The 27,652-nt window shown below is 43.5% G+C and overlaps 1 protein-coding gene across 1 annotated transcript in view; it reads right to left on the bottom strand.

Moving 5' to 3' along the window:
• Positions 1-1,110: 1,110 nt before the first annotated feature.
• KCP (kielin cysteine rich BMP regulator) overlaps positions 1,111-27,652 on the bottom strand; it is a 120,338-nt gene continuing 93,796 nt past the window's right edge. Inside the window, exons 36-53 of the mRNA XM_083183269.1 lie at positions 26,012-26,191; positions 19,117-19,387; positions 17,459-17,541; positions 17,066-17,159; positions 13,758-13,931; positions 13,399-13,481; positions 12,170-12,290; positions 12,010-12,092; positions 10,531-10,630; positions 9,461-9,549; positions 7,810-7,912; positions 7,588-7,730; positions 7,118-7,290; positions 6,914-7,025; positions 6,483-6,584; positions 5,625-5,789; positions 5,191-5,488; positions 1,111-3,493 (exon numbers count right to left, since the gene is read on the bottom strand). Coding sequence (XP_083039395.1) covers positions 3,276-3,493; positions 5,191-5,488; positions 5,625-5,789; positions 6,483-6,584; positions 6,914-7,025; positions 7,118-7,290; positions 7,588-7,730; positions 7,810-7,912; positions 9,461-9,549; positions 10,531-10,630; positions 12,010-12,092; positions 12,170-12,290; positions 13,399-13,481; positions 13,758-13,931; positions 17,066-17,159; positions 17,459-17,541; positions 19,117-19,387; positions 26,012-26,191 — 2,592 coding nt within the window. The 3' untranslated portion in view covers positions 1,111-3,275. The remainder of the gene's footprint in view (positions 3,494-5,190; positions 5,489-5,624; positions 5,790-6,482; positions 6,585-6,913; positions 7,026-7,117; positions 7,291-7,587; positions 7,731-7,809; positions 7,913-9,460; positions 9,550-10,530; positions 10,631-12,009; positions 12,093-12,169; positions 12,291-13,398; positions 13,482-13,757; positions 13,932-17,065; positions 17,160-17,458; positions 17,542-19,116; positions 19,388-26,011; positions 26,192-27,652) is intronic.

Raw genomic sequence — 27,652 nt, 5'->3', positions numbered from 1 at the left:
TCCTGCTGCATTGCTATGGCATTGGTCAATGGAAGCAGCACCAATACATCCTCAATTACATTCGAATTAGGCCCTGGGACAGCAGGAAATTGCTCATGCAAAAAGTCACAAATTAAAATCAAAACTGTGTTTCAGACTGACTTTGAATAAGACCTAGTTTTACAAATAATCCATCCATGACCAAACATGACACTATGGGCGGTATTCAATGAGCCTGATTCGCCATGTTTTTATGGCGAATTTGTGCTGTTTGGCGAATTTTTGACAAAAACGTTGATTCAATGACCACATGGCGAATACATTTGAAGGTTTTTTTCGCCATGATTCACCGAGTAGCAATCGCTATCTTTTTATGGAGAAGTGGAATGTGAACTTTTAAAATAAAGTGTTTTGTTTTTTACATTTGGTGTCAAAAAATCAGGAATTTTATTCTAAAGAGGGGCATGCTATTTTTATGCATGTGCTGTAAGCACATGAATATATATTTAATTTAAAAAAAAATTATTATTTTTTACACAGCAGCCAGCAGGGGGCGCCGGACCCGAGCCGCTCATTACATATTCATATATTCACTGCACCCGATCGTTACGATCAGGTATAGTGAATATACGCTCCCCTGCTGGCACCCCCGGGGGGCAGCCTGTGCTGCCTGGCACCCGGGGAGCCCACCTCCCCCCCACAAACGTTCTGGGGCAGGCAGAGAGACTTCCATCTCTCTGCCTGCCACCGTCCTCAGGCTCCCTGCGGCATTCGCCGCAGGAGCTCATATTCACCAGTCAGGGGCAGCGAGCCCCTGACGCATTAAATACCGGAGCCGGCGAGGCTCCGGAACGTGGCGAATGTGCAGCGAATCCTAAAAAGGATTCGCTGCACCTCGCAGGTATTCTCATTGAATACCGCCCAATAAAGTTCGAAACAAATGTAAAAAATGGAATTAGCCGTGGTTTTTTTCGTGTTGGCTCCATTATAAAGGTCCATGCCAGACATTTTTTTGCCTTGAAGTGTGTGTAAGAGGGCATCTTTCATAGAATAATGTAGCGGAGGGGACCATGCAACAACAGAGGAGAATCATTTTTAAACAAGTAAACAAAACAAGTAAAGCACATCTAAAACAGAACTAAAACCATATTTATTAATTAACGCATACAGAACAATAAATATAAATCAGGACATGGCATAATCTTGTGAATACAAAGTCATAAAAAGTGGATATATAAATATAGAAATCTATAGGTATAAAAAAACAGTGGTTTTCACAAAGTTTGGGGAAACAGTGAGCAGGCGGGGTGAGCCCATGTTCCTCTCACAGTATGATATGCTACTTCCTATACCAATGCTTGGAAAGGATAATCCCACCTAGAATTATTTAGTCAACATCTTGCCCAACTAACAGAACTGTGGGAGTCGTACACTAGAGACCCCTGCATAGTGTGATTATAAATAATGACTTAAGTGGAAGGCACAAGACGCATTGCTACAGGGCAAAGTAATAGGGTGTGAGTCTGCAGTTTTGCAGATGAAAGTACAGAGGCAAACCATGCTACCAGGTTTTCCTTTCCCTTAAAATTTACATTTTAAATCATGCTTCAAAAATCCAAGACAAGGGGTGACTCTGGTTTGCGAACTCCCTCGTAGGTTCGTACAAGGAGTTTTATGTTTGAGATCTGTGCATGTGCATGAGCAAATAATATGCGCATGTGCAGGTCTTCTCTGCGGGCAGGCGCCTTCAGAGACTTGCATAGTCGGGGGGGGGGGGGGGGGGGCGTCTCCATGCGAACAGGGGCGGCCACCTGCCTTCCAGGGGCTGGCAGATGACATCACCGGATGTCTGCTGTCCGCCCTGTTCTCGGAGCAGGGCGCCGCTAATCTAAGTAATTGGAGACTGACTTAGATTAGCAAACGCTACAGAACCATCCAATGATTTTGGGCCCGCAGACAAGCCTGCGAATATATGTATATGCAAAACATTCATTCACAGTGCTGCGAGGTCATTAGGTTTTTAGCAGGGGGCGGTTATTCGCACACCCGGGGGGTGCTGTTTCATAGCTAGCAAAGCAGCGACCCACCGCTGCTTTGCAAGCCAACCAAAACCAGGCCCAAAATGTGTATATTTGCTAACATGTACCCTATTATAATACATTTTATTCTCTGCCAGCTAAGAGCTGGTGCACATATTATAGAGACTGTAATTAGATGTTTCCCGGCCTGCACAGCAAGGGACACCACGTAACATAGATTCTTTCCACCCCTCATTTCATTGATTTTGCTGCGTGGATGGCAATCTCCTTTGTGAAGTGCTCAGCTATACTCAGTGCACATATGTGCCCACTCTGTGCTGTGCAAGGAACGTCCTCACGTCAGCTCTTCCCGTTAGCCGATATAAACCACAAATGCAGGTGAGCTTGGCAGAATGCACTACCATACAGGATTTTGTACTGTGCATTACCCATTCTATGCTTTGGAAATGATCTATGCAGGGTAACTACCATATCATTTCAATCAGCATGCCTTCTTCCCCTTACACATCGCTGGAGCTGCTTATATATTTTCCCCACAAATATTAATCTTTATGTCGAGTTCTATTCAAAGTACTGGTAGTTTTGTTGGTGTAGAATGTACTGACATCAAGGACAATGCAACCTGTCGCTTGTTTCAGTTGCTATGTTTGATATGCTTATTATTTGCTGTTTAATATTGTGCACAGCTAGGGAAGATTTCTCTTTAAAACCTTTTTTACTGGTCTTCCATTGACTCTAACCAGATGTTGCAGAAAACTGATTACATTTCCTGAGATCAACGGAATCACCAAGGACGGAAATGAAACACCTATTCACCTGCATGCAGCATTGGGTACATTGGACTCTTAAAAATAGTTTATACATTTTTAAACAGTGTAATCCAGTGCAAGGAGCTGTTCTAGCGATGGACCCAATCACAATGTTTTTACTTGCTTGTCTAAATTAAATAATATTATACAAAAGTGTTGCTGTGTTTCCTCCATCTTCTCCAGAAGTAACATTTTTGCCTAATATTCTAGAAATGTAGAAACTTGATGAAAGAGAAGATAGCTAAAATAATGCACCATGGAGAGATAAAGGACAGGCATGGGAATATTATGTGAACTGACAACAGGAATGTGATGAGTACAGCTGACATAACCTGGCCATGGTGTGGCCACAGCAGTCTATAAGCACTTCTTCTTCCAGAGATATACTGTAGAAAAGATCTGGTTTACAGCTCAATTCACACATTCATATGTCCTGGTCCCGCTGTTCTCACATGTTTCCATGTATGATCTTCGGACATGCCTCAGGAGGGATGCAGTGAGACTCATGTTCTACCAGTCCCGCTGGACATTGGCACCCGGGAACGCATGGCTTAAAGCAGTGAGACTCCAGTACTCCCAGTGGAACATCTTTATTGAAACAGGTCTTGGCGCAGGGAGGGCCGCATTCATCAAACACGTAACCTCTGTCATGAGGGCAACCGACAGCTTCAAGAGAAAACCATTAAGAATTAGAAAATAAGCTGCAGTACATACATTGTCCCTAACAAATAGAGCAGGCGTCTTTATTTGTCCACGTTGCACTAACATGGTGCTGGTGCACTGTACAACAGTAAGATTACCAATAATGGCAATTATAGCAAACCTTTAAAAAGATAATGGGAGGTATTCAATCTGGAATTCCTACTGTTGGAACGTCACCACAGTATGAATCCTGGGCAGTTTTTGCTCAACTCAACTGTAACTCGACAGCCAGAATTTAACGTTCTGGCTGTCAAGTGTCAGAAAGTGGGCATGTCGGAGAAAACGGCCACGGATTGTGGAGAAACAGACGTGAATTTGAAAACCCACGTCCGTTTCTGACAAAGCAGATTAGACTTGTTTTAAAGTTGGATCTGTTTTGTTGTAATCTGCCTTCAATGCTGTGGGAAATGGCAGCGTTGAATAGGTGGCGGCCGCAATTTCCCCCAGCGGAAATAGTGCCCAAGATTGAATACCGCCCAAAGCGTGGAACTAACCAATCAATCAGCTTCCAAACTGTGCTAGATAAAATAGAAGCTGTTTAGTTGCTATGAACAACCTCTCTCCTTTATTTCCCTCAATGGTTTGATACATTTCCACCTTAATGACAATACTGTATAATAAACAAAACTGAAGCTGTAAATTAGCTATGGTGGTAAATATACTAAAGCTTCTTAAAATGAAAAGAGATAATGTTGCCTGTAGAAACCATCCAAATTCTATCATTTCTCTATTGCATCCTAGAAAATGATCCACAGAATCTTATTGTTATGAGCAACATCGTCTCTTTTCAGTTTTAGAAGCTTTAGTAAATGTACCCCTGTGACTGCTAATTCATCTTGCAGCATCTGCATATTTTTACCCAAATCCTGGAAGCTATAGAAACATGGTATTGGTGTAGTGGTGATGTGCTTGGTGGGGGATATATGGGTCAGAAAGTAGTATATTTCCATGTGCCCAGAGGTTTTCTCCTCCTTCATCTTCTGCTATGTGGTTTATGAAATTCACATACCCTGTGTATTGTTGTTGGCAACATTTATTGTACCACTCCTATACACTATATACAGTAGTTCTTTGCACAAATTAAAGAAACAATTATAAAATTGCTTGCTTTCAAGTCTACATTATCTCCAACATCTAGAGCAGTGATGGCTAACCTTGACACTCCAGATGTTGTTGAACTACACATCCCAGCATTCCCTGCTACAGTTTTACAATTTGGCTATGCTTAAACTCATGCAGGGCATGCTGGGATGTGTAGTTCAACAACAGCTGGAATGTCAAGGTTAGCCATCACTGCTCTAGAGGAAGGGCAGTATGAAGTGCTCTTTCTTCCATTGAGCGATATACAGGCAGAGTATATGTACTGTATTATATGTGTTGAGGGAGCGTCTGGCCAGGGAAGTTTCTGTTGGTATACATGGCACAGCATGTTCTGCTGGGCATCACAGATAGAAAGCTGATCTATGTTCAATGTTTTAAAAAGTGTGATATATATCTTGTTGCTGGTAACTGGCACGCCAGATGAGTTAACTGCTGAAATAAGTCTACTTCATCTGTATATGATTTAAAGCAGGAACAAGAACATATAAAAGTATATACTGAAAATTATTTGTATCTGCTTGGATATGAATTAAAAAATTCCAAATAAAGCATGTAATTACCGCATAGAGCTGGGGATCGCCACTGTAAGATGACACCAGCTTCTCTGCACTCTGATGCGTAGGCTTCTAAAGCATCACAGAGACACTCGTCTCCTGCACCACAGGCACACAGATCATACACACATGATGCAAAGAACATCTCAGGAGGGACCACTCGGTGACATGGCTCAAACACACTTTTCTTCAGCAATTTGCAGCGCTCGTTGGCTTCCTTTCTGGCGCGATATCCAGCCTGTTTACAGGGATCCACATCTTGCCCATCCCAGCAGTCATTGGTAGAGTCATTGCCGCTTTGAACCTGTGTGGAAAGTAAATCAGTAACACTACGAAAGGGATAAGGTAGAAATTATGTATCTTTCTTTACTGACGTATGTATTCCACTAGGAATGCATAACTACATAACCCTTCTGGTCAACAACTAACAGCAAACTCACCCTCCAGCTGTTTCCAAAAGCAGCCTCAGACAGAAGTATCTGCCCTCTGCGGTCACGCAGATCGTCCTGGGGGTAATTGTTAAAATTTCCACAGAGACCACATAGGTGATCACGATATGTCCCAGGTACACTGACCTCGAGGTGAGAACGCCCATTCCATTGTACCTGGTACGCATAAATCCAACGGGAGGAATAAGAAACGTATCTTTTAGGGCAGAATAGGATATCAGAAATATAACGTCATCACTGAACTTTTTTGTTATGGTTAAAATAGCGTTGTAATCCAGAAATGAATAATCCAATATTCATCTATTTTATTTTGGGGGGAAAATCACATAGAATGAGTAATTTCTATGATTTTTTTTCCCATTACACATTCTCAAGCTTCCACCACCCAAATCACAGCATCAAAAGTGGTGGCAATAGTTATTCTTTATTATGCGGGAATCCCCACATTTGCATGCGATGGGATGAGTGCGCATACATGCAGCCGATGGCTAGTGAATGTCGCTCACCATCAAATCATTTTTCACCAGTTTGCAAATAAAAGTCATCTGACGGAGATGGCAGAATTTGGGGCAGGTGAAATCAGCCGCCCACCCCATGCAGCACCGACACGCCAGTGTTCCCAGGGTAACGCCCAGCATTTTTATGAGCATGTCCTGACAATGCTGGGTGTTCCCCTTCCCTCCCCTGCCCGTGTAAACGCCCCGGTGAGCATGATACTCACAGAAGGCATTTGCACAGGTGGTCTACACATGGGCATACTCGTCCATGCGCATGCACAGACCCGCACAATCGAATTTGGCCCCAAACAATTGGGTCTGAACCATGTGATGATATATGCTCAGTCAGTACCTTCACTCCAATGTTACTGTTCAGCAGAATGGTGTTTGTCTTTCTCTCAATGTATATATAAGGCTCTTTTAGGAAAGGCAGCTCTACAGTCTGGTAATCAACCTGTGGGTAGAATTACTGTAAATAAAGGTGATCAAACAACCAATACGTAATGATTATTTCTGAACAGGTTTAGTATCCAGCAAAAGGACACAAGGAACAAGGAACTGGACCTGCTGTAGCACTGGTGCAAGCTCTGATGTTGCCAGTAGACGTCTCAGTAGGCCCAGAGTCGGTCACAACATTAGCATAAAGACACAGGTGCATCTAGCACTCATTTTTCTTCTGGGAATCTTTTTATATTTTTGTTATAATTTAGCATTTACTGTTACTAGCTTTGCGTTGTTGCTTATGGTGACAGAGAATGGATAAATCCTAAACCCTTTGCTTACCACCACCACCCAGTCTTGAAGAAGCTGAACCACAGCATCCCCAATAAGTACGGTCACTTCTTTTGTCCAAGACACGCCACGCTGTCCACGATCATCATTTGTCACATGAATACTATAGGGAAGTCAGGACAATTACAAGATCATCCATTGCACTGTACTATACTGTTCTAAAGAAGCAATGCTCAGAGAAAAACTACTGCTCACCTGAAGTCTCCTCCTTCACAGTCTTCACTTAAGACATAGGTGCAGCTACCCTGGAAGTGGTACATCTTCCCATCGAAGGTCCTGTAGTGTGGGTCACCAAACGCAATGCAGGTGGCTGGGCGAGGGATGCAATGGGGGCAGCACATGCCAGGGATCAAGGCTGGAGTCTCATCCTGGGATAGAGAACGTGCATATTCTAAACAGCTGTGATACCTGGTGCTAAGTGATATTTCTGTGATTGATTATAATAATTTGTTATCATGTACTATGCTGGCATTAAAGGGAGGTTTCATTGCCACTCTTCCGATAAGGAGCCAGGATAAATGTTTGTTATATGATGTAAAGCTATTACAGGCTTAATGTGTCACTATGAAGCTAAAGCTGAAAAAATAATGGTTGACCCTATTTTTGGTGGTGTTATTGCCCCTTAACCAGATATAATCCTCTCATAATACTGTGCTATTACTCACGGCAGTACAGGATACTTGGGGACACCTCTCGCTGTGGCAGTGCACCTCCCCGGAAACACAGGTACAGGCTGTACATTCATCCACCTGCCAATGCTCATTAGACAAGTACCTCTGGCCTTGATACCAGCAAGCTACAGCGGGAGCTGTGAGAAGTTGACATTAGTAAAACACTTTGAACTTCATGCCACAGAAGAAGTAGCCATAGGAAACAGCGCTACTCACCCTGACAGACATGGCAGCATGTCCCAGGTGTCCTGACTCTCTGCTCCCCTTGTTGGCACTGCACAGGGGGACATTCCTGTATTTCACAGTCAACATGTCCCAGCTGTAAAGGGCAAATAATGATAAAAGTATTTACACCGTTAGCATATGAGTAATCTTATGAACACACTATGCTTATTATCATAGATTGCAATGCCCGGAATAGCCAAAAACCTAAATAGGAAAACATATTAAAAAAGTGATTTAAAATCTCCACTACCACTTCTGATGGTGAAGACCCTTTCATTCATACACAGAGAGCTAGCGACAGCACGGGCAGTGCTATTATAATGTGCATGGGGCCTGCTATGAGAATGTGTGTACTTGTGTAAGTACTGTATTTAGTGTGCAAATGGATTCATAATATAATACTACGTTTAGGAAAGTTTTTCAATTGAAATTGATGTTCTTAGAATACAATAAACATTTTTTAGAGAAAATAACGCTAGATCCAACCATGCAGAGAAATGGCAGTATTAGTAGCGGGAGAAGAGCAGAGAGATCAGCAGATGTCTAGCCTGGCTATTCCAGCCATAGGTATCTCCTCTTGGTGAGCACTTAGAGAGAAAATCTATCCCTATCAGTCTTCCCTAATTAACTATTCAGCACCTGTTGCTAGGATGTTGCTGAATTTCTTTGCTTCTATTCAGAGATTGGAAGATGTCTGTGTGAATTGGGCATTAAATATAACACACACATGGAAGAAATGGTATGATTTAACTTGAATGTGTACACAGAAGTAAAAAAAAAAAAAGAAGTAAATCTTTGGTCATCAGTTACTATTGACAAATGTGACCGTCCTTGATGGGATCATGACATATAGGGGGAGATGCATGATCATGTGTATAACGATTGTTATTTGTCTGGACCCAAATCTGTTAAAGTAGGACCTCAAGTAATCAAGAAAGCATCTATACAACATCTTTTAGGGGGATACCTGCAACACTCCCATAAGATGAAGCATCTTCTTGCATCTGATTAGCCCCTGTCACTGTGTTTAGTAAGGTCATGCCATGCCCAACAAACAGCAGGGAAGCAGTGGAGGCACTCATGGGTCTTCAAATAATGACCCACAAGTCAAATCCTTGACTAAGAAAACAGTGGATAAGGCTTTGACTTGAGAGTCCTTATTTGAATAAAAATTTAGATCCTATACATTCCAACTGGTGATTGTAGGAATGCTGGGGTTCAACAAACACTATATTTCAGGGAGAAGAGGGTTTATATGTCATTTGATGTGGAAAGCCAGCTTACCCTTGAAAATTGCCAAGCAAACATTTTTAATTATCACTGATCTGTAATGTTTTCCTTATATAGGAAATAAAACCTTGTTTAAACAACATTTTTTTATTTGAATTCATATAACAAATGTGAGCAAAGCTGGCATATTTAGCCAATATTTGGCACATCTCTAAGATGTTGACACTTCTATTTTGCGAATCTCTCACAGAGATGTTGGAATTTTTAGCAGATATTTTGCGCATCTCTCATAAGGACGTTGGCACTCAAAGGGTTAAAAAGTCTCCTAAACCTTTTGAAACCCAGGTCCCACCGGAGTGCACCAATATTCACCAATGAGCAAATGCATAGGGAGAAACAATGCAATACTCACAGTACATGTGCACGTGATACAGGGATCTAGTTTGTCTGTCCAGGTCTCTCCATTTGGAACCCGTCTCCCTTCAAGCTCAACCACGCATTCTGTCAGGAAAAGGCTTCTTAGTTAGTGTTATTTTGTAGTGTCACCACATATGATTTATTAGACTAGTAGGACTGTTAAATGGATGTGCATATCAATATACAGTATTACATTGAGGACAAAGATACACTAGGTAAAAACAAATAAATATTTGGTACTTAAAAATATCTACAACAAAAACAAAATGCTTTATACATAAAAAAGTTTGTTTGATATGAGTTGCAATAGCAGGGTGACTCAGAAGCAAGGAGTCTTACCTAGCGGAAGAGTGAATACCAGTAATGGAGGTGAGCTTCATGAGCTAAGTTCACAACTTATCCAGGTCAGGAACCGTCTTTAGACAAGACAGTTCCTGGCCTTATCTTGCTGCTGCTGATTCCCCCAGTAAATCCTGAGAAATTCTATTATGCATCCAAGGTTATATTTAGTAAATCAATTTTAGTAGATCAATTTTTCAAAGCCACTTATTCTTGGGCTGTATTTCAAATGGCACTTACAGTATATATTGCACATAAACCCGGATTTAGCAGTGACTTGCCTACATACAGTTACAGGTGTCTGATAATCACCATAAGACACTGTTTGTTTGAACAAACCGTTTCGCTGCGTCAAGCAGGTTTCTGCGCACCTTCTAGTCCATGTGCTGGACCCTAAACATAAGGAGGTGCAAGTGGTAAAAGTGATTGAGCATAGCTAAAGATACGTAGGGTTATATGAAGTTCACACACTATGCAAAATATGCATTTTGCAGGGAAGAAAAGGGATTAGAGACAACTTTTTATAAGCTCCTGTTTTTGTAGAGCTGAGCAGTTACTTATGTCTGCTATGTGGTGTGGTGGCGTTAGGACTTGAAATAGCCAAGCCCAAACTGCAATACTACTGGACAAACACGGAATGAGACAAATATTCAGTGGGAGTTTCACATTTATCTATGTTTTATCTAGAAGGCTGTCTATCCACTAAACTAGGAGTACTCTCCTCACCTTTACACGCAGGGCAACATGATCCAGAATGGGTGATCTGCTCTGAACGGGGGCAGCTGAGAACAGGGCAGGCTTTATGCTCACATACCCATGTTAGATCCTGAGGAATAATCACAGAACATAGGGATTTATATGTAATGACGGTATTAAATACATACTAAAGCACAGCTGGACTGCAACATTGCACTGCAAATGCTACAACATTCTGAAATATCCATTTACAATATTTGTAGTGAGTATATCACTAGCGAGAACCTCCGCAGCATGGTATACCTGTGAAGGTATAACTGTGAAGGTATCCGCGTCCGCTCGCCACGCTTCGGGCTCGGTGGCTCGGTGGCTCGCTGCACTCGCCACACTTTCTATTCTCAACTCCACGCCGACGTGGATAGTGGGGGTATGAAAAGGTCGGAGGACGCGTACCGCCGCCGCTCGCCACGCTTCGGGTTCACGTTTATAGTGGGGGGTTGTCGTGGGGGTGCATTTAACATTGTAAGCACCCATTAGGGTGCTTAAAAGCACCCTTTAGGGTGCTTATACAATCTTTCATCGAATAGGGGGCAAAAATCGCGTCGCATCACATGCCATCGGGTGCATGGCATGCGATGCGACGTACTCATCGCGCGATGGAGATCGGGGGCGCCGCCAAAATACACAAGTACCATGTCTGATACTCTACGCAACTCGCTGTGGTTTTTCAATGGGTTTTTCAATGTGATTCGCCGTGAGTGTATTCAATGAGAAGATGGCGAATTGCTTTCTAAGTGATTTTCACCGTGTGTCACCGTGTAGCAATCGCCATCTTTTCATGGTGAAGTGGAATGTGAACTTTTAAAACAATGTTGTTTTTTTTTTTAATTTGGTGTCAACAAATCAGGAATTGTATTCTGAGAAGGGGCATGCGATTTTTATTTATGTGCTTACAGCACATGAATATATATTTAATTTTTTTACACATAACAGCCAGCAGGGGGCCGGGAGCTGCTCATTACATATTCATATATTCACTGCTCCTGATCATTACATATGCACGATTGGGAGCAGTGCATACCCAGTCCCCTGCTGGCTCTCCCGGGGGGGCAGCTTGTGCTGCCTGGGTCCCAGGGAGCTCTCCTACCCTCCACATACATTCTGGAGCAGGCGGGAAGACTTCCATCTCCCTGCCTGCCGACATCCTCCGGCTCCCTGCGGCGGACATTGTCAGGGGCAGCGAGCCCCTGCCTCATTGAATAGTGTGTAAGCGAGGGCTGGCAGCAAGGGCTCCAGCCCTCTGGAACACGGCGACTGTGCAGCGAATCCTAAACAGGATTAGCTGCACATCGCTATTAGGGTCATTGAACACTGCCCATGGTGTCAAATCCACTGACAAATATTCAACAGCAGCACCTTTGCATTTTATTAGTTATTACACAACTAGCCCCACATCATGCACAGTCACTGGCAATACAATCAGGCTCCACCGAAATGATGATATTGTACCTTGCACATACAGGTGTAACAAGGATCATTGATGGCCTGTATCTCACTTCCCACCAGTAAATCCGTACAATTGCTCAGAGCCTCTGGAAATAGAATAATTAAATATCAGACCATGACCCGCATTAATGTCGCATATTGTGATCACTTTAACCAAACTTACGGGCACAGCTGGCACAGCACTGTCCTACAGCAGGTGACAAAATATGGCTCCGGGGACAGTCCACGAGGCTGGGACACTGCTTCCTGCTGCAGCGTCTATACTGCCGACCATCTGGTAAGCGCTATACAGGGAATAGAAAGCAACATATGTTATTTTAATAAATGCTGAAAAATATGTAACAGTGACATCTACTTGTAGGATGCACATACCTTTACATTGTATAATCAATGTACTGTATATAATCTTATATCTAGTCTTGTATTTCCTCCTGAAAGCTCAATATGGACAAAACCATCATCTTTCCTCCATCCAGAGTCCACCCCCCCCCCCTCCCGATAACTCTTTCACTGTTGACAACACCATAATCTCCGGCATTCTCAATCTCTGCTGCTTGGGTCCTCCCCACCTTATCCAATCTCTGGCTAAACACTGTTGATTCCAGCGACACATCCTCTCATAGAGGTCCTGATGTACTAAGCTATAAAAATGTGATAAAATGGAGAGTGAGAAACCTTCAGCCAATCAGCTCCTAACGACCATGTCAGAGACTGTGTTTGAAATATTACAGAAAAGGAGCTGATTGGTTGGTTGTTTAGCACTCTTAATTTTATCACATTTCAAGCTTAGTACATTTGGTCCAGAGTGTGAATAAAATTATTATTCAATCACTAGTCATCACACTGCTCCAATACTGCAATATTCTCCTCACTGGCCTTCCCACGCTCTCAGCATGTTCCCCTCCAGTCTGTTAGCTACCCTGCAGCTAGACTTATCTTCCTCTCCCAATGTTCCTCTTCTGCCAAGCCCTTTCAATACAATCTGCATTGGCTCAAATTTAAGTACAGAACCCTATTCAAACTACTCGCCCTCATATACAAGGCCATCTCTAACTACACTGCTCCCGGATCTCTAAACTTATTTCACTACACACTTCCTCCCACCCCCTCCAGTCAGCCAATGACCTTCACCTCTCTTCTACCCTGGACACAGCATCCTATGCGCAAATCTCTCTCCTACCCAGGTACCGTCTATACCTGAGGCTCATTTCACTCATAATCGTTCATATCTACCAACGACAAACCACCCTGGGCAGTACCCAGACAACTATTTTGCATCCCTACATCCTGGCTGTATTGTGTAATGACTGTTGTAGTGCTAATGTTTACCTGTGCTCTGTTTACACTTTCAGTTACTGTAATCATGGAGAATGTCTCATGCCTACACCTCACCTCACATGTGCAGATCTCACAGGGGTCATCTGATGGATGGAAGCTGTCGCCGGGAACATACACTCTTCTATTAGCTTTACAGTCTGCAGATGACAATGTCACAAAAATTACTACACAAATAAATGTTCAAATGACTGGAACAATACAGTGGAAATTGGGAAGATAGCACATAACAAGTGACAATAGAATTCATAGAAACAGAGAATTCATACTATACAATGAGCTTAGTCAGGATACATGATGATGATAATAAGGAGTACAGAGTTACTGCGAATCAGAATAAAGGTAAAAGGTCACACAAGGTGGAGCGTAAAGGGTGTTTTAACTGGCACTGGCTCATAGTGGAGCTGACTGCTCACCTGCACACAGTGGGCAGCACTCCCCAGGCAGTGTTATTTGGTTAGTACAGGATGTGATGCACTGTAACTTGGAACAGGTAGTCACTCCATCTACACACATGCAGGTCATACAGCGGTCCACACTGGAAACCCAGTTACTATTGTCTTTGTATTCACGGCCATTATATACACAGCCTGCAAGATAAATAATAGATTAAAAGCTTGTTAGCAAAATATACTGTCAAAAGGTAGACATCATATAATGTTGAATGTCATAATGTTGAAATGTTGATGGAGGTTGTAAATCCACACAGCTTTATAATTGGTATAGCTATCTCACCCCTAAATTACTGTATATAATGTCAATTGGTAATGGGGGAGGTGCATCCAGGAATATGTGTTCAACGTCTGGTGCGTACACACGGGGGGAGATATATTGCTAGCAATATATTGCTTGCAATATATTGCTGAGCAATATATTGCTCAGGGTCTCTTTTTCAACAAGCGACCAGAGATGGTCGCTGTTGAAAACGAACCTCTGCTGGGGGTGCCGCAGGGGTAATTAGCTGGTCGCAGGAGCAAGCTCCTGCGACCAGTGATTACAATGGGGCAGAAAACGGGAGCGCGCACCTGGCGATTTATCGCCGGGGCACACTCCCAATCACTGGCAATATGGTCGCCTGCGACCATATTCCCAGCGATTATAGCACCTATCTCCCCCGTGTGTACACAGCATTAGAAACAAAAACGGAAAGGGAAGTATTCCTTAGAGGGGCACCCTGGATTAGTATCTGGTAACAACTTAATTAATGTTGTTAATACATTAATAGTGTGACCCAAGAAAACAGATTTTATTTAAAACATAACCTTTATTGATTAATTTATTAAGAATGGCAAAATATTAAAAACATAAGTAAGAAAGTGATAATTGTGAAATAACGTGCATTATAATGCACTCTTATAAACTTCTTTTCACTCCACTGAAAACTCAGTAGACAGTGTCAGAATATCAATGGTCAGAATGCATGTGTGGATACACTAACTAATGAAAGATACAATTGCAGATCCACAGCAACATTTAGATAGAAAGACACTTTGTTGCTGATCAGTATTCTAATCACAGACTTTTTCTGGCACTGCGGAGCTGAGGATGTTTGATTGTGGAATTTCTATAATTAAATTCATTAATATCAGATAATACACATCCATTATCATTTATTTGCTGCACTTAACATCCTGTAATGTACACTTGTCCCTTGGGTATCGGATTTATATCCAATTAAAGCAATTATTTATATTTACTCGGCTATCTACATTGGTATTGCAGACACAAACTTTTTGAACAATAAGACACACACACAACAAATGTATTTTAAATAATTTTATTATAATGCACGTTACTGCACAATTATCACTTTCTCACTTAAGTTTTTAATATTTCGCCATTCTTAATAAATTAATCAATAAAGGTTATGTTTTAAATAAACTATGTTTTTAATGCGCCCTATTAATGTATTAACAACATTAATTAAGATATAACCAGATGCTAATCCAGAGTGCCCCTAAGGAATACTTCCCTTTCCTTTTTTGTTATAAAGTTGAAATGTTGACAGACAGGGGCATTTTAAGAGAGGAGGGGGCCCGTGTACATTTTCCCAGCAACTTCATTGAGTGCGTCCCCCATAAAAGTCCTTTCCTTTTTTGTATCATGTCTACTGCGCATGACCAAGACACAAGGAAAATTGCCACCATGCCTTTTCCCGGGTGATGATTTGTGCTCCTTCTGCCACTAACAGTGAACTCCTGAAAGGTGATTATTAAAGAAATGGGAGCAGTGTATGTGGTGTGGGCCCCTCTAGCTGGGCCGGGCCACTACAATTTTACAGCTCTAGGGCAGCCGGTTGTCTGCAGTTGCATGCTGCATTGTATTTCTGTTGGCAGAGTAACAAGCTGAAAAAAGATTCCCGGCTGCTATATTTTAGTCAGAACGGCTGGGTAGTACCTTCCTTGGCCACCTGTCTGTTGGCTGCCATTTCAGAAGCTAGTGCCACCAGTTAGGGTGAGGGGTGTTTAGGAATTCCACTGCACGGGTCAGCGCCAATAATGTAATTCCTGCATACTTAACAGCTCCCTCTGACTGTCAGGCTTGCCTCATGGCCCGCACCTACTCTCAAATAAGCCAATCATCATGTGTGCACCTAGTGCCCGACTCTCTTCTGCAGGGCACAGGAGCCGTTGAGTGGCTGCCACTGGGCACGACAACAAAAGTAAGTTGCTTAGCTGCTCCCAGGTGTGAGAAGGACCATGAATGAGGCGAAGGGGCTCCACTATAGCATAATGAATATCAACTGCTCTACCATGCTTAATGTGTATAAGTGCTTTACCATGGACATAATGTGTGTAGAGGGCACTACCATGGGCATAATGTGTATTGGGGCTCTACCATGGCATAATGTACAGTATATGAGTGACTCTACAATGAGCATAATGTATATAAGGGCCTCTATTGTGACATCACATGTATAAACGGCCCGACTGTGGCATAACATGTCATACTACATGGTGTAACATGTATAAGGGGGTCTACTGTGTGGCATAATGTGAATAAGGGGCTCTACCGTGTTATGTAATGTGAATAATGTACACTACTGACAAGTTTAAAGTGAATTGCTGCTCTTCTGTGGCCACAACCTTTCCCTATATTTTTTAAGCATCTCTCCCCATATGCTATGTGGGGAATGGAAGGGGGCACCAATTATCTTTCTAGCCCACAGCACCAAGATGTCTAGTTTCAGCTCTGATCCAATAATATTGTTATCCTGACTATCCAAGCTAGATTATTGTAAGATATAAATCAATTGATCAAGTGTGATATGGTTTGATAAGAAACCTTTACGGATACTGGTTATGTTTCCCTGTATAAGACTGTTCTATTTAAATTGACGCATCTGTGCAAGGCAAGCTTAAAATAATAATTGATATAACGGTTTGAGCAAATATTATTGAAATCAGTCAGCATCTCTGGCTTATTAGATTTAGACACTACCCCCCCCCCCCCCCCCCTTATTTTCTTGTGCGTCTTAAACAAACCACTTTTGCGACTCATTTGTCAGACTCATTTTTTCCAACGCAGTTTGCTGTTAGAAAAGCCGGGGCCACATGTTTGTGTTTGCTCCCGGGCTGAATGTTGCCAGCCAGCCCCTGCTTAGGGGTTAATGTGTACTGCACACACTGTGCCTATTATAAATACGCTAGTGTTGCCAGAGTCAAATTGCTTTACCATTCATTTACTTGTGGAATAATTATTCAAGTATAACATTGAGCATTACCTCTGCAGCGAGGACAGCATGCTCCTGGGTCTGTCACCTGCTGGGTACACGGCAGGGTGGGACATGCTGGAGGCTCACACTGTATGTTTCCTGACTGGAAGAGAAGTAATGTCATCCAATAGTATGTCTTTATGAATATGCAATGCATTTACCTCAATCAACTACTGTAAGTCACATCTGAAGATCAGCATGTCAGCAAAACACAGGTTGCAAGCCAAATATGCATCTGTAGAATGTCTCTGTTTGATTGTATAATAATCACTCATGTAATGTATCTTTGCAATAGGATCATTTACCATACAAGGTATAATATAAAAAGCAGAATTGTCCATCTCCAGTTGTTCAGGTCTTTATCACTAAAGCAATCATTGTCATCTGTCATCCGATACTTACTGAGCAAGTACACTGCAGACAAGGGTCTGAGGGGGGCACCCAGCGTGCCCCATCACTGTATTCTTTCCCTTGGTATCTACACACTAAAGACACAGATATGAGAAGGCAACTAACTATACATGCACTGTTAAATAAATACAATTGTATCCAAACTATTAAAATTATCTTTATTATTAAAATTACATGTAAGTGCTATGAGTTACTGTGTTCTTTTTATGTTATTTGTATTCATTGTATTATTAAGAAATGATTGCAGTGTATGTCAATGATAAATTATTTCACCACTTGGGCCATATGTAATAGGGTGTGAAAATCAGAAAGTGAAAGATTTTGGGAGAAATTCCCATTTTTTCAAAAGCGGCAATCATTTATACTGCATATACTGTGATTTTTAGTGTAAATGATTGCCGCTTTAAAAAAATGGGAAAACTCTCCCAAAATCTCTCATTTTTTGGTTTTCACACCCTATTACATATGGCCCCTTATTTTGTTTCAAAGGATCAACATTTCCAACATTTATAACAGTAAAGCCACACTAGACGCAGTGTTTAGTAGACTGACATGGAACGGTAGGATGCAACCTCTAGAAAATTGTACAGTAAATTGCCAAACGTTGCACAAGAAAGCAGCCTGGGTGTATTCCTAAGGTTCAAAAATTAGGGCATCACCACCAACCCTTAAACAAGGTTTGCATATACAATATGTTGCTTTTACTTTAGTAGAATTGTGAGAAAATGATTGTGTGCGGATCTTCACCTCCAATGAAGAACATACATAAACTTACAAAAAAATGATGTACTTTTATTTAGATGGAGAATGTGTGAGTTTGGGTACGGTGGAGGTTGCACAGTTAGGATAATAACAAAAAAGAAACCTTTATACACCTGTTTGATATAATTGCTTGGGAAATGGGGTATGACTTTCTCATTCAACACTTCTTAAAGGAATCTTTATCACTCTATTCAGGCACAATAGAATTTTTTAAAATACTACACATTGTTTATGTTTTTTTATTCATTGGAGGTGAAGGTCCGCAGATGAATTTCAGAGCACACAATCAATTTCTGACGATCCTACTACAGAAAAAGGAATGTACTGTAAATGCAAACCTTTTAATTATATTATCACATAGCACCTATGATTAGTTCTATTGTTCAACTCTTCTTATGTGGCAATGCAACCTCTGTTTGTCCTCATTCCCTGGCTAGCTTTTTTCCGCAGAACACTTCTGCCGCTACTATCAAAGTGTCAATATTCGTGAAATGACCTCGGGTGCCATTTTCCTGGTGCTTTCACAAGTGTGAATGTGCTGCTTCCATTTTGTGGGAGTACCTCAACAATGGAGCTGCGATGGCTAGTCTGCATAACCTCATGGGTTACTCAGCCAGCCGTTGATGCCATAGGCGTGTCTTTGGATCATGTTTTCAGTGATAACTGCTGCAGGGATACATAAGGATGACCGCCGGTAGGGATACCAGCAGTAAGAATACTGACACCTGCATCCGGAAGGAGGGATTCCATACAGGGGTGGGGTATCCAACTTCTGATCACCTATCCCTAATCCATCCCTCCAGACATAAAGCAAAACAAGTACAGTATATTACACATGTATGTCATTTACAGTAATGGAAACCTTTGCATATGTAACACTGCAGTACCTGGGCACTCATTGCAGCATTGACCAGGCTTGGTTATTGGGCTGGCACAGTAGACTTGAGGACACACTACATTGGTGCATGTGACACTGCCTTCCAGGCACACACAGCGGAGGCATGGGTCAGATAAAGAGGAGAATGTCTGCCTGTTAGAGTATTCTTTTCCTTCATAGAAGCAACGATCACACACAGGACAGCAAGATGGTGGCACAGAGGGCACTGGATGACTGCAGTCTTGGGCACAAGGAATGCGTTGGCATGTCACCATTTCATTCTGTAGGGGACACAAAATATGAATTTGAACAAATGCAATTCATGCACATTTGTGCTATTTACCTCTGTGGTCAGGGGACTCCAATGGTGAAATGTAATAGCCCCAAGTTCTGCAGCCATGCAGGATACCAGCCAAACTCTGAGGTTTATCTGAAGGAATAATCATTACAAGGCAAAATAATGTCTTGTAAAGGAACCCTTTAAAAACCTCCGAGGTCGGCCGGCATCCTGCATGGCCTCAGAACTTGGAGGCTATTACATTTGGCAGCAAATATAATTTTAAGACTAGCATCAACATTTTCTATCATATTACTATGCTGTTAGCAAATTTTTATTTTTTAGTAAGGTGCTTCATTATTACATCAAGAGAATATGTTCTACTATACATAGTATGTATTGGGACTGGATTTTCTAAATGATTAAGGAACATTTATATAGTGATGCCAAAATCCTCACTCTGTTTGGGCTGATTCAGAGTTGATAGGCAATCAGAGATTTGCAAATCAAGCGATTATGAAACTACTGCATATGTGTACCGTACGTGAGGGTGTATAGAGACAGAAAACGTGCATGGATGGCAAACGCAATGTGGCCGGACTTTGAATGCCTAGAAGATGGCATTTTAAGGGCATAACCCTGCAGTTTTCTGGGTGTGTCAGAAAAAACACAGGCATGCCCAAGTGTTTATGAGGAGGGTCTGTGATGACCACTTTCACTCTGTCTCAGCCGCAGATTAGTGGAAGCCTCAGAGTTACTCATAATTGCACAGACGGCAAAAACTTTTTATGGCTCGGGAATTGCGTATGGATTTGTGAGTGGATAGCGATTAGCAATCCAAACCCAATTCTCTGGCAATTTAGCAGCTCATTCTGTCTGAGTGGCAGCTTTCTCCTTGTAGTCCACACTGGCGGATTTAAGGGGGGGGGGCACCCGGGCACGTGCCCCCCCTGTCATTTCTACGTTTTGTTTTTTTCCTCGGGCCGCTCGCGTTAACAGGGACAGCCGGCCCGTCACCATCGCCGCCGCCAGGAACAACTTTATAAGCGCAGAGAGCCGGGGGCTGCCCGGCTCGCTGTATTCACACAGTGCTGCACGTCTATTTAAAATCTCGTGCTGCCGCTGCAGCAGCGCGGGTTTTCAAATAGCCGGGGGTCCAGAACGTGCAGCCCTGTATGAATACAGCCGGACACAGACAGCCCCCGGCTCCGACGGCCGGGTATGAAGGACACCCACAGGGAGTCCGGCGGTTGCACGATCATCCCCCCTCTCCCGGCCCTTACCAGCCAGGCAGAAGTGTACACTAGGCAGTGTCCCTGGCAGCAGCTGCTTTAAACGCCCCACAGCCCCACTGAAAGAAAGAGCAATCCTGAAAGACAGTACCAACGGTGAGTTACTCCTGGGTCCCAGAACCCCTTTTTTTCACCATTTTGACAATCTTTGCCTAAACTGGGTCACATGTGTATGAATATTCATGTAAGCATAATTATATGTGTAGGTATATATGCATATGTATGCGTGTGCAGGTATAGTATATATGTATCAGTATATATGCATATGTATGTACTGTAGGTATATATGTACTGTATGTTTATATGTGTGTAAGTACAGTATATGTCACATCTGTATGTTCGGTGGTTGGAATGCCAGGGGTCAGTACTGACACAAGCGTCCTAATGGAGAGAATTCCTCCCCCTGCACCTCTAACCCACCCTTCCCACAGCCTAAGGCTGGTTTCACACACTTCGGCTCCCGCACGGCCAGGGAGCCGTGCCGCACACAGTAGATTATCATGGAGGGGATGGTCACAGCCCGGCAGCCGTCCCTTCCAGTGGCGGGATCCGGCTGCAACCGTGCGGCCGGGCCGTGGCCATCCCGTGTGAATGGACACAATAGTGTCCATTCACAACTAATGTGTGCGGCACGGCTCCCTAGCCATGCGGGATTTCACCGTCCGGCAGGAGCCGGAGTGTGTGAAACCAGCCTAAATGTACCCATACACAGTACGTTTTGTACTGTGAAGCGATGCGCTCTCCTGTGCATCGCACGGTACAAAAAGGGCGGCACAAATCAAGGGCGGCACTTGCGGGCTGCCACTCTTTTACATAGCAGCATGGCAGAGCAGGTGGGAAGCGGCAAGTGACAAGCGGCGCCGCCGCTGACATGATTCATCATCATATGTCAGAGGCAGCGTCGCTCGTTACCCGCCGCTACCCTCCCGCTCTGCCATGCACACAGACAGTAGTACATCACCAGTGGCGGCGGCTGTCAGGCTGTATCCATGGTTCCCCCCCTGGCTGCGTCTTCGCCGAGTGAGCTGATATGTGCTCAGGATCACTGCCTCCAGCGCCCATTGGCTACTGTATACACACAGGCTATTGGCTGCTGTGTATCCAATGGGCGTGGAAAGCAGCTGAGCTGAGCTCATCCTGCGCTCAGTCAGTCAGTGTCTGAGAGACTGACTGAGACAGTCATAGCACATAAAGTTAATACTCCATGTTATGAGGTGGGCTAAAGTTACATTTGAGTGAAATCTATATATATGTAATGTGTGTGTATATACACACACACACACACACACACACACACATATATATATATATATATATGTATGTGTATATAATATATATATATATATATATATATATATATACATATATATGTGTATATATTATATATATTTATATACATGTGTGTGTATATATATATATATATATATATATATATATATATGTACTCTTTACTTAGTTGGGCGCCCATCGCGGTGATCGCGGGCATCGCGGGCAGTACATTAACAGCCGCGACGCGATGCCCGCGATCACCGCGATTTCCCATAGGGTTCAATGTTAAATTTAGTGCTGCCCGCGATTTTACATTCAATGCTTCAATGGCCGCGATTTGGCCATAGGAATCAATGTTAAATGGGCTACAGAGCCCAAATAGGCACAATTAACACTTAAATGTCCCCCCAAATTTGTTACGCCACACCACGATCCACGCCAACCAGAAGCGTGGCGAACGCAGCAAGCCCGCGAGGGGCGGCGTGACGCGTCCTCCGACCTTTTCATACCCCCACTATCCACGTCGGCGTGGAGTTGAGAATAGAATAGTGTGGCGAGCGCAGCGAGCCACCGAGCCCGAAGCGTGGCGAGCGCAGCGGATACCTGTGAAGCCCGCGTAGGGCCACGTTTACCTGTGAAGGTATCCGCGTCCCCTCGCGGGGCTCGCTGCGCTCGCCACGCTTCGGGCTCGGTGGCTCGCTGTGCTCGCCACACTATTCTATTCTCAACTCCACGCCGACGTGGATAGTGGGGGTATGAAAAGGTCGGAGGACGCGTACCGCCGCCCCTCGCGGGCTCGCTGCGCTCGCCACGCTTCGGATTGGCGTGGATCGTGGGGTGGCGTAACAAATTTGGGGGGACATTTAAGTTTTAATTGTGCCTATTTGGGCTCTGTAGCCCATTTAACATTGATTCCTATGGCCAAATCGCGGCCATTGAAGCATTGAATGTAAAATCGCGGGCAGCACTAAATTTAACATTGAACCCTATGGGAAATCGCGGTGATCGCGGGCATCGCGTCGCGGCCGTTAATGTACTGGCCGCGATGCCCGCGATCACCGCGATTTCTTTACCCACGACGCCCGCGATGGAGATCGTGGGCGCCCAACTAAGTAAAGAGTACCTATATATATATATATATATATATATATATATATATATATATATATATATATATATGTAATCCAATAACAGGCGGCACTCCAAGGGTTTTCAAATAAACTTTTAGTGATGGAAATAGACACCAACATTTCGGGGCTCTGGTGAATAAAAAATACAGTGAGCACCTTGACATTCACCTTGACAAAGGGGCGCCAGAGCCCCGAAACGTTGGTGTCTATTTCCATCACTAAAAGTTTATTTGAAAACCCTTGGAGTGCCGCCTGTTATTGGATTACCTGTATTGTTTGTTTGGAGGGCACCGAGGTCCTGTGTATGGAGAGGGGAGAGTGCCGGACCGCACCCAGCTGTTATATATATATATATATATATATATATATATATATTTATATACATGTGTGTATATATATATATATATATATATATTCCAAATTCCCCCATCCAGATGATAAGAATGGCACTCAGAGACTTTCAATGGTTTCGGGGAACAAACACCGTCTTCAGACCCTCCTACAGCCATTACCCATTAGGCTCATTGTACGGTTACAGTATACTGGCAAGTTAGGACTCATACCTTAATAATGATTACATTAAAATAGGGGGGGGGGGGCAAAAATGTTGTGCCTAGGGGCGGCCTGACCCCTAAATTCGAGCCTGATTGCATCTAGTTCAAAACACACAGTGCGTATCGTGTATGGGCAGCCTAACCCTCCTCACTGGGGCTTAACCCGAACCCTCTCCACTAGGGCTTAAACCGAACCCTCCCCAGTGTATGGGGACCCAAGATTTCTATTACCAACCCTGTGCAAATGAATGATATTTGCGGTCCCGGTCCGGAGGCGGGTTAAGCTTAGCCGATCCTCCGGGTCCAGGGGGTGGTAAAAAATATTGTGCTTAGGGGCAGCCTTATCCCTAAATCCGGCCCTGGGGCCACCCTGTATTTTTAGCAGCCTGTGGTGTCTTCCTGTTATTATACAGAGGGAGCAGCCTGTGGTGTCCTGTTCTTTTAATACAGCCTGTGGTGTTTGTTCATTTTAAGCAGGACAGCAGGCTGTGGTGTCCTCTTGTTATAATGCGGTGGGAGGGGGCGAGCAGCCTGTGGTGTCCTGGTATAGTTATACAAGGGGAGCAGCCTGTGGTGTCCTGTTGTTTTTATACAGGGGAGCAGCCTGTGGTGTCCTGTTGTTTTTATACAGGGGAGCAGCCTGCTGTGGTGTCCTGGTATTATTATGCAGGGGAAGCAGCCTGTGGTGTCCTGTTATTCTTATAAGACAGGGGAAGCAGCATGTGGTGTCCTGTTATTATACAGAGGGAGCAGTCTGTGGTGTCCAGTTATCTTTTATTTTATTAATACGTATTTTTTAACCAAAAAAAACTCCATTTAACGATACGCTGTTACTTATGGGCCAATGCTCTGGACTTGCCCCCCCAGACTAAAAGTTGCCAGCCAGCCCTCATGGCAACAAGCATGTATTCCCCCTTGGCAACAAGCATAGAACTCCTGGCAACGGGCATATAATCCCACATGGCAATGAACATATAATACCACATGGCAACGAACATAGAACCCCTGGCAACGAGCATGTAGGTAAGCAGCATTTATGTAGCATAATTTCTGATAGGCATTACGGTGTTAGGCATAATACGTAATGGACATTATGGTGTGTGACAATGTGTAATGGGCATTACGGTGTAAATTTTTGATGGGCGCCTTCGGAGCGCAATGTCCCTGTTTGTGGAATTTATTGTGCATTTTATCTCACTCCGTGTGGCATTATGTGAATTTTGGCTCAATCCGTGTGGCATTATGTGAATTTGAATTTGGGCTCATTGCCTATAATTGGGTCTACTATTTTGTTGCATAATGTGTAGAAGTGGTATATGGTGTGGTACACTACACTCAAGGACACGCCCCCTTACACGTGGCCACACTCCCTTTTCAAAACCGCGCGCACAACTGCATCCTTCATGCTTGACGCCAAGTTGGGCCTGTGTACTTTAAAGGCCAGGGCCTATTTATAATCCCACTCCTGCCCTCTCTCTGCTCTCCTCCTCTATCTCTATCTCCCCACTCTCTGAACGGGCACACTGGCACTGCTATCACCAAAACACCACCACCACCCCTGAAACATGGTGCCCCCCCCCCCCTGTCATTTTCTCCTGGATCCGCCCCTGGTAGTCCATCGCAAATTCTCACATTAGTGCTCAGGTCTGAATTAGGCCTTATTTTGTATTCATTTTGGAGGGCTTAATTCTTGATCTTTGTCAGACAAGCCAATTGCCATAACTTTATACCAATACTTGCCTATTTTTGCACATCTCTTTTTACAATTTCAGAGCCTACATATAGGGTTGCTTCTCTTGCATGTTTAGGGGGGCTTGACGTGGCTTGGGGGCATAGCATACACCTGCGCAGGTATATGTAACCAATATCTCTGAATTTTATTATCATGTAGTGTTCAATATTGGTTACTAATACCGTTCAGTGAGCTGGGGGGAACCAATGTCTTGTCTTACTTACTCAGTATTAACCCCTCCCTAATGCACCTGAATGGTATTACTGAACTAATTTGAGCATCTACCACTATCTGTATGTTTAGGGGGGGGGGGGGGGGGGGGGTTAAGAGGAAGGTGCTGGCTATGGTGTCACAGCCAAACGTACAGTCTGAGAAACAGGAGATACACCATTCCAGCTCATGTTTTGCTATTGTAAGGAACAATGTGGATTGGGCATTCCATCTCTCTGGATGGGGAAGAGAGTAGCTGCAAGTCCGAGGAGTAGGATAGCCAGCCAATGTGCCCACAGAGCTTCCACTGGTTCCACATACATAATTGTAATGTTGGCAATGTTCCTGTTATGCTGAGTGAGAACTACCTGATGAGTGGGATGGTTTTCCTTGTGTAACTCTGCACAGGCAAAGTGCTACATAGTCTCTGTATTTACTCACCCTACATGTACACTGGCTACAGATGTCTTCAGGTTGCTGGAACTTTTCTCCATTCTGGTATGTCCGTCCATTGTGCTTACATATACCCATGCAGCGTGGGCAACACTCTCCTGGTGGTGTCACTGGGTATAAACATGACACTCGTGGACATGGCACAGGCACACAAGTAACGTCTCCTTTCTGTTAGTCAAAGCACAATAACATATAACTGAGTGACTCATAGGAATACACATATTCTCCACCTTTCCTTAAGCAATACCTTTCTATTTGTGTCAGTGGTTTCATGATCAATGCTGTCATGATTTTGCAGCTGTACCCATTAGCAGCTGCTTATAATACCTCTGTTTATCTCTTCACTGGCTCCCCATTCCTTTCCGAGTTCTCTTTAAACTCCTCACCACCACCTACAAGGCTCTCTCCTCCTCCACAGCTCCCTACCTCTCTTCACTGATCTCTATCCACACTCCCTCCCGTCCTCTTCGCTCCATCGCTGACCGCCGACTGACCTCTCACCTAATCACCTCCTCCCACTCCCGTGTCCAAGATTTCTCTCGCGCTGCCCCCCTGCACTGGAACAACCTCCCGCCACCCATCAGGCTATCTGATTCCCTTACCTCCTTCAAGCGCTCCCTCAAAACCCACTTTTTTCGACTAGCCTATCCCTCCTCCTAACCTCTTTTGATCCTCCTATCCTGCCTCCATTCCCCTCCGTTCCTACTTATCCTATTGTATTTTGTTCGTCCACCCACCTATTTTTAGTATGTTAACTCTTATGAGCAGGGCCCTCCTTCCTCACGTACTCACCCTACCTCATTACCTCACCTGTGCTCCTGTCCTGTTCTTCCCTTCCTCTACTTAATCTTCAGTCTCCTTGACAATTTTGACACCTACTTCTGAACTGATGCTGATTTTAGTTCTACCAGCTATACCCCTATTTATACTGTATCTTTCAACACACCCTGTACGTTACCTTGTAATTTTTTTTTTTTGTTTGCTATGTACAGCGCTGCGGACACTTTGCGGCGCCTTATAAATAAACGTACTACTACTACTACTACTTCTAGAACAGGCTGCAAATAACTAACACCAGCATTAGAGGTATAGGACATATAGTACAGGAAAGGACATATAGGACAGTAGGTTCAATAATCCAACCTGGCAGCAAGATTGTATTAAATAGGGAGTGCACTAGTACCATGCCAGCTCCTATCCAGCATCACTGCCTGCTGTGAGAAGATGGAAAGTATTATATACACCTGTATGAATTTAAAGGGTTAACTAGCTATAGCAATTCACCTGAGTTTGAATGGGTTGAATTGTACATGAAACAGACTCCTCTAAGGAAGGCTGTATTTAATCAGGTATGTGCCCTGGTATGCATGGAACTGTCTGATGATCTGTATGAATACCTGGGTAAGAATGGTTAAAATAGAGGCATGAAAAAGGTGTGTATGTCTCTTTAGGGTGACATTAAGGGCGTGTTCAAGTAATTACTAGATAAGCAGACATGGACACATTTTGGGAGGTGTATCACTTTGTGCTAGACAGGTTGTGCCACGACATACAATGATAATGATCATGATAACTATCAGCAGTGCTATCTTCTGATTGCACTGCTATATTATGTCTGATTGGCTGCTT

Source organism: Crinia signifera, chromosome 4 (assembly GCF_055691185.1).
Source record: "Crinia signifera chromosome 4, ASM5569118v1, whole genome shotgun sequence".
Classification (NCBI taxonomy): Eukaryota; Metazoa; Chordata; class Amphibia; order Anura; family Myobatrachidae; genus Crinia; species Crinia signifera.
This window is presented reverse-complemented; position numbering and strand designations above follow the sequence as displayed.